Here is a 7488-nt window from a genome sequence, read left to right on the forward strand (position 1 = left end):
ATGTAAATTATGAATAAATGATAAAAAATATAAATTATAAATAAATGAATACACGGCATATGCAGTTTCTTTTTATTCAAACAGATCGATTATTGATCTTGGTCGATATATATCGAAGGATGTGACTGTTTCGACTGTCGGAATGGGGGCCATTAAAAACGGACTCGAAACATGGAAAACGTGTTTATTCATTTAACCTAAACTGTACACTTAATAATAAGCTTTCCTGTTTTCTTTTTTTTTTTTAATTTTTTTAAGGAGAAACCAAAAATGTACAAATGTCGTACACTCTTCGATCCCGTTGTGGTGTGTCCATATAACAAAAATCACTTTATCGCGAGATCTCGTATTCAGAAGCATATTGTCAAATGTGAAAAGGTACGTATTGTTACGAACACACATTGTTCTTCAGAGGACTCGAAACAAAACAAATGGTTTTTGTACAATAATTACATATAAATTAAAATTTCAATTTTAAATTCAAATTGAACAGCAATACCCGGAGAAGCTCATGTGTCCATACAACGCAACTCATCGGTTGCTTAAAACGGAATTCGAGGAGCACATCATCAGCTGTCCGGATCGCAACATGTGCGAGTTAGAAACATATTCAGGTTTCTCTTTATTAGTATTTTATCTTCAACTGTTTTTTTTTCTCTCTCTCTCTCTCTCTCTCAAAGTAAAATCATCATCAAAATGTATCTTTACACAGAGACAAGGAAGCACGGTGCAACAAATTTTGGACTGTCAGAACTTTCAAGTACCATAGATTGCGCAGAGAATTGGGATCTAGAGGCCAACGACGATTTTTTTGCTGAAGAAAACTCTCCTGTGTACGACAACGTTGATTTAAAGTAATTTGAAGTTCTTTTGTTTCTGTTAAAGATCCATCTATTTTCTTTCTTTGAGTATTAATTTTGTTTTGTAATTTTAAGGGCTCATTGCGTTTCTCAACACATACTGAAAGAGAAGAGTAAGAATATGACGTCTGTAAGACCACCACGTGGCTTTTCCGAAGCAATGTTGAGAGAAGCGAGTGAGGACTGTGTTGACGATCTAGAATCGGTGGTTAGTTCGATGGGAATCGGCAGAGGGAAAGTTACTTCGAGCATTAACAAGCTGAGAAAAATTGGAATAGGCAGGGGAAAACCGATGAATATTTTGTAAATATCATCACGTAAATTTTCTAAACGAAAGTGAACAAAGAGAATATTGGAGTTTCCTCATTTGCAAGTACAAATGAAATGATCTAGTATTATCTAAATACTATATTTCTATATATAATTTACAATATGTAACTTATCGCTTACATTTCTTACACTTAAATATTTGTTCCATGAACCTTTTATTTTAGAAATTTACATCGTTTAAGGTATTTACAAATGCAATGTAAAAGATTCGTCCATTATCAAGTATGATTAATTTTTCTATAAAAACAGGGCATTATGTAAGGAAACTAAAATATTTGAATTATCTGCAAATTAACAGATATTTTGCAATTGCAGTGGCAGTTGATACATTGTTACGTTATTCTTAAGTTCGTTATTCCTTATTTTAGTTTTTTTTCTTTCTTTTTTTTTTTTTTTTTTTTATAGAATTTTTAAGTTTTAGATGTAATACATAAAGTACATGAAGCGCAATACGTAAAGTGAGAATGTAACAAATGATTTGTTATCTAAGGCTGTTTTTGATAATGCGTAATACTTTTTATGTTTTGTACCTACAATTATAATAAAATCTGTGATTAAATTGTCTTCAACATTATTTAATGATAAATTTATGTAATATTGATAACTCAATACAAAAATATAAATACAATATATAAATGCAATTTGTTGAAAAGAAGTTTCAATCTATGTGAAAATGTAAAAATTTCAGTTTTATAATGATGAAGATTACTTCCTTCAAACTTTTAAACTCTTCAAGTACTTTCACTGAATGCGATTAATTTTCAAAACCGTAAAGCGGATGTTTATATTTGTAATTTCAAATCTTGAAATAACGAAATATTCAAATTCGTAACGAAGAAAGCATGATTACAAACAGAAATTTTTGAAACCATTTTCTAAATATGTTACAGCAGAAATAAAAAAAGTATTTTATTGGTTGGAATTGTTTCAAATAACGTATTACTATATACACAGATACAGGTCTTTACTCATGAAATTTATTGAAGGAATACGCATGATACATTTACCATGTACATCTTAAAAAAAAAAATCATAATTGCTGCAAATTATCTTTTTTTCCATCGTGCAACACATGTTAAACGTTTAAAAAGGCTTTCGTAACAACTTTTTAAATATTTTATATAAATCACTTACATAAATTTTGCATCAAATAATGTTTCCTCCCCTTTTTGATTTCCATTCATAAATTACCAAATTCCGAACGAAAGAATTCAGATAAGGATGTTAATTGTTCTTGTGTTTATCTCTGCTTAATTCACTATTTTTTATATAATCGACCGTATGCTTTTAATTTTTCATTTGCAGTCTCGTGTTTATTCAGAACGTACAAAGGAACAAATGCTAATGTTTGTAAATAAGATTTTAATTTCTCTGGTTACTGATGTCGTCAGCCAGCAATTATTTACAAGTTCTTTTTAAAAGTATCTTTCCTTCTTTTTTTTTTCTTTTCCTTTTTTAAGAATAATGTGCAGGCGATTACCTAGCTGCAGTCTGTTTAACGTTTTAATGTATTAAAACTGTAAATTTATTGAGTGCAATATTTGCACGTTTAGCGAGATCATTGCACTGTATTCAATTACCACAGAGTGATACATCTATGGGCTGGTACAATGTATCGTGTAGCAACGTTGACCACACGGTTGTCGTGATGTTTCCTTAAAATGATTATTGCATAGGATCACAATTTATATTTTTGTTGATTTTTTCTTTTGCTGTTTCCACATTGATATTCTTTTCTCCAAGTCGGGCACTAGAGAGGAACATGGAACAATTAAATCACCAAATCATCTTTTTACTATTAAAGAAAAAAAAAAAAGAAAATTCCATTTACTTACTTGGCGTAAGCATATCTTCGCTGAGAGGTTGTCGACTGAAAGGATCCGTAGCGCTGTTAAGAAGATGTCTAATAATAATTGCTTTGTCCATAACGATACCAGACGGAAGCTTAACAGGCTCTTCCATGAGCGTGTCCATGAGCGGGTCACGAAATTCTTCCGGCGCGTCGCCATAATCCGCGTCGCGTGCACGGTTGTCCCTCGCTATGTCCGCGGCACGTTCCGCGAGCGCTACGAATCTCTCAATCTCTATGATGGACTTGATCACCGATCTCTCTAGTTTGTTTGCGGCGTCGATAAATAGTTCCATGCAGAACGAACGCTGGAACGATAGCGTCCGTTAGAACGATAGTGTCCCTCCCCCCAAATTCGTTACACATCAACTTACTTCGTCGGCAGCCAAAGCAGCAGCAAATACCTCGCAGTCGAGATGCAAATATATGTCGACCAATTGACTAAGTAAAGCTCTCGGTTCCCATCCGTACTTCTGCGGTATCCTCACCTTCAAGTTTTTACACTTAGGCCCGCACAACTGTTGCAGATTGAAGTTCAACATGGCACACAATCGTCCGACCAACTCTGGCCGTAGAAACGGCTCCGTGATGTCGTCCGTTAGATATTGGAACATAGCGACAGTCTCCTTGGCCAGAGTGAGATAGGATCTGGCCTGTCTCTCGTCCGCGGCCAGCTGTTTCATCCGCGAGTGTTGCTGCTCGCGGGACAGCGCGGACCACGCTTTCAGATCGGACATCAACTCCTGAATCTCGTGGATACGCTTCAACGACTCCAGGCTCTCGTCAAGCAAGAACGTGGTATCGTTCATCAGCATGTTGATGAACTTCACGAACTGATTCCCGTTGTTGCTCTCGTCGACGATCGACTTTCGATGCACCGGGCTGTCCCACATGGACTTCAGGATCAGACTAATGTGATAACGAATCGAGAATTTGTCGTAGAACTCCGAGCTGGAGCCGGTTGTCTCGACGTCCGTGTAAAATTTCATCAGATATGACGCCAGCAACGTTTTCGATATCGGATGCGCCATTACTTGATCGTGGAGCGATTCGGTTCGTCCCTGAAACGGGGAAAATTCGTCAGACCAAAAAAAAAATATATATATATATGTATTTTTCTACACTCTAATATATATATTATTGCTATTTTCTATTTTCTAATATATATATACATATGTACTTTTCTATACTCACCTGAACGTTTGGATTTATCACAAACAGTACTTCAATAATTTTTGCTATTAAATACGGATTTCGTATACAATGTGGTGTACACACTACTACAAGTAACCATGTAACGAGCGAATTGTCCATATTGTTTACTATCACACTAGGGCAAAATCTACAAAGAAAAGACAAAAGACAAATATGTAATAAATACAATAGGCAAGTTTATACGATGTGCGAGAGGCATGATACTTACTGAAGAGTGAACAGTACAAATTCCGCGATGTCTTCGACATACCATTCTGGCAATGCTGTGAACTTTTGTGGAACCTCTTGGGGTAAAGGCAGTTCGGGGATTGGGTTCCCTGGCGAGGTTTGCGTCAACAAACTGAGCAGAATCTCAGCCACAGAAATGTAAAAATGCAGGCATCTTCTCAGCAGAAGAGGGTCGATTAGTCCAGCGTCGGTGTACACTTTAGATTTGCCGAGGTGTTTCAACTGTTCCTTACAACGTTCAATCAGCTCTTTGTTACGGCTGGCGAAAGGACTGTCTTTCCATTGCGACTCGCTAGCTTGCAGATCGTCGAGCATTTTTTGCACGTCGCGCAATGTCCTCAGCTTTCTCTGGTATTTCTGTAAAGCCGGTAACAACGCTATATGGTGACAGTGTAGGGTAAGGAACCAACATTGTGTCGGAAACTTTGGCTCGACCCACTTGTGCGTCCTCTCTAAATGTTTCAGCCAATCGGCGACTTCTTGGCACGTGAGTTTCAGCCTCGTGTCGTTCTTTATGTCGATGAAGCTCGCCGGGTGAAACGGATACAGCAGGTCTACAGTGTCCAGCTTGATCTTCACGGAGAGCTTTTGCAACACCGACAACAGATTCAGCATGAAACCGTCCCCGGCGAGTGAGAACTCCTCCGTTTGTATCTGAGCGCGTTTCTCGTTGTAACGCAACAACGTAGCCAGGTACGTGAGCATCGCTTCGCGGCAGTTGCTGCTAGCGAGTATCGCGTGAAATATCTTGTGCAGCGACGTTCTGATGCTCTCCAACTCTTGCTGCAACGTCAGCGTGATCGACTTGTCGACGAACAGGTTGCCACTGAGGAACGTTTCAGCCATGTCTAGCTGATCCTCGGCGAATACCGAAACCGAGAGGAACGGCCCAAGGAGAGACGTCGTTGTGATCTCTTTACCAGCCGCCGACGTCATAATGTCGGGCAAAAATTGAACTTGATGAACGATCAAACGACAGATCGGCCGTATGTTGCTGCTCGGCCCGCAGCAGATCTCTATCAGCTCCTCCAGCGCCTCAATCGGTCTTCGATGCGTGTTTCTGATCAGGCTGGCCTGTTGCATCGACAGGTACAGACCTTGCAACAGCGGCGTGAAGATCTTGTTGCACACCGCAGCGTTCGTGTGCGTCCTTGACACTAGTTCGTGCAAGTAACCGCGTGGTAAACTCTGCGACAGCACTGGATACAGAAGCGGCGTCATGGACAACGGGTACGTGGTCGAGGACTGTGATATACCAACTAGGCCTTGCAGCACAAGACTTGAATACTGAACACACTGCGCCCTTAGTACAGCTAGCACGTCGGACAGTGGCGGCGTGCTTGATTTCTGTTCGCGAAGAGAAAAGAAATTAGCCATTTGGTAAGAAACCATGACTCGTCGGTTACTTACCTTTGGATGATTTCGTTCTTCGGTCGCGACCCTCGAGTAACAGTCCAGCAAATAAATCAGACTCTTCGGCTGCGATGATTTGCAGCAAATGTCGCAGCGGCAGAAGGTTGTGACAGGACTCTGTAAAGGACTCGTCTGACTGTTCGGACTATCCTCCCTGTCAGAGGAGCTGTCCGCGTTGATTTCCTTCAACGGGTCCTCGTCCCTCATGAACATGCACAAAACCTCCATCAACGCTTGGTTTATTATCTCCGTGGTGTCCGTCAGCTTTGTCGATAACATGTACGCTGCCATCTGCGGCAAGAATATACAACCCTCCACTTGCTCTTTCCACGATACGCACAGTACGCGCGATATGACCCCGTGTATCTGCTCTGTGGTTATCTCCGTGCTGGAGCTTGTTGTCTGAAACGTGAACCAAGATATTTTACCATTATTTCACTAGTGAGGGAACACGCGTGTATACACGTACGTATATGTATGTACATACATACACTTACACGTGATCTCGGCTTCGATTCTTTTCTGTCGCACTCCTCCACCTCCATGTTCTCGAATCCGGAGTCCACGTCGGCTCTGTCGGTGCTGCTGCATTGCTTGTTATTGCTCTCTTCGATTTCCATCGGCACCACGGGACTTTGAAACTGCTGCTGCTTCAGTGGCGATATGATCTGCTCTGTGAACGTTTTCGACGGGCCCGGCGTGTTCGGTGAAACTGGATCATTGTTGTGATTCGTGTTGATGGTCGAGCTGAAGCTGTCCAAACCAGCCAAACGGGCCATGCGTCTTCTTCTTACCTACAATGTTTAAATTCACCAACCAGTTAATTGCTCCATCTTTCGACGTTACTTTTACAGGAAACAAAAATTCTTCTCGACAAAAAACTTTACTTTGTTCCAACATGTTCTCGCGTTACGAATACCGACGTACAGACGTACAACGTTCAGACAATGGCTATATTTGTATCAAGAACAAAGAGCGCAAATAGAAGGGGGATCACGCTCTTGCGAGTGACCGCCGATTGTTTTGAATTCGTGACGACGAAACCGAGACGCGCAAACCTACGGGATCTTCCGATCAACCGGGGGATGTGAACGACTTCTGTTTACATCGCAGAGGAGGGTAAATAAACGTGGGATGATATGAAGGGCCCGACGTGGAGGACCGCTGTCACAAATGGGAGATCAATCTTCAATTTGTCGCGTTATGTAAGTGTCTCGGCGCGATGCCACACAGCGGAGTTAACCAGCGTTTTGCAACTGCTCTGTTCTCGTAGCACGACGAGGCCTCTCTTCGCCCTTGTTAGACCCCCTCGTAAGAGAGCTGCACGCTCTCCCCGAGGGGGAAGAAACGGGGCCCTGTCACGTTCCCTCGTTCGCCGTGTCTCGGGGAGAGAGAGAAGGAGAGAAAGAGAGAGAGAGAGGCGAGAGCGCAAAGCGAAAGGAATATGTAACAACATAATGCGGACTTACGGACGCTATATCGAATACAACGATTGGAAACGGTGTGCATTGGGTACTCACTTCCTCTTGGCTTAGCTCGCTCATGGCGATCTCTTTATTATTTTTTTCTTTTTTTTTCTTTTTTTTTTTTTTT

The 7488-nt window shown here is 40.9% G+C and overlaps 2 protein-coding genes and 1 long non-coding RNA gene across 8 annotated transcripts in view; 2 read left to right on the plus strand and 1 right to left on the minus strand.

Annotated features, from left to right (window-relative positions):
• Positions 1-132: 132 nt before the first annotated feature.
• LOC122527044 (gametocyte-specific factor 1-like) lies at positions 133-1764 on the plus strand. The gene is made up of 4 exons (XM_043650838.1): positions 133-378; positions 494-614; positions 713-854; positions 936-1764. The coding sequence occupies exons 1-4, from the start codon at positions 271-273 to the stop codon at positions 1165-1167; spliced, it is 603 nt and encodes a 200-aa protein (XP_043506773.1). The 5' UTR covers positions 133-270; the 3' UTR covers positions 1168-1764.
• Positions 1765-2145: 381 nt separating this feature from the next.
• LOC122527043 (ubiquitin conjugation factor E4 B) overlaps positions 2146-7488 on the minus strand; it is a 6347-nt gene continuing 1004 nt past the window's right edge. Inside the window, exons 2-9 of one of the 6 annotated variants that reach the window (XM_043650834.1) lie at positions 7416-7473; positions 6387-6689; positions 5893-6297; positions 4463-5829; positions 4234-4381; positions 3414-4100; positions 3026-3347; positions 2146-2940 (exon numbers count right to left, since the gene is read on the minus strand). In XM_043650834.1, coding sequence (XP_043506769.1) covers positions 2876-2940; positions 3026-3347; positions 3414-4100; positions 4234-4381; positions 4463-5829; positions 5893-6297; positions 6387-6689; positions 7416-7439 — 3321 coding nt within the window. In that variant the 5' untranslated portion in view covers positions 7440-7473 and the 3' untranslated portion in view covers positions 2146-2875. Of the gene's footprint in view, positions 2941-3025; positions 3348-3413; positions 4101-4233; positions 4382-4462; positions 5830-5892; positions 6298-6386; positions 6690-6782; positions 6901-6957; positions 7176-7364; positions 7483-7488 lie in introns of those variants that run through there. The other 5 variants (XM_043650835.1, XM_043650832.1, XM_043650833.1 and 2 more) reach the window with 5 other exon arrangements.
• On the plus strand, positions 7013-7398 carry LOC122527045. The gene is made up of 2 exons (XR_006306267.1): positions 7013-7100; positions 7169-7398. It is a non-coding gene; the product is annotated as an uncharacterized LOC122527045 (long non-coding RNA).

Source organism: Frieseomelitta varia, unplaced genomic scaffold (genome assembly GCF_011392965.1).
Source record: "Frieseomelitta varia isolate USP_RPSP 00005682 unplaced genomic scaffold, Fvar_1.2 scaffold_208, whole genome shotgun sequence".
NCBI lineage: Eukaryota > Metazoa > Arthropoda > Insecta > Hymenoptera > Apidae > Frieseomelitta > Frieseomelitta varia.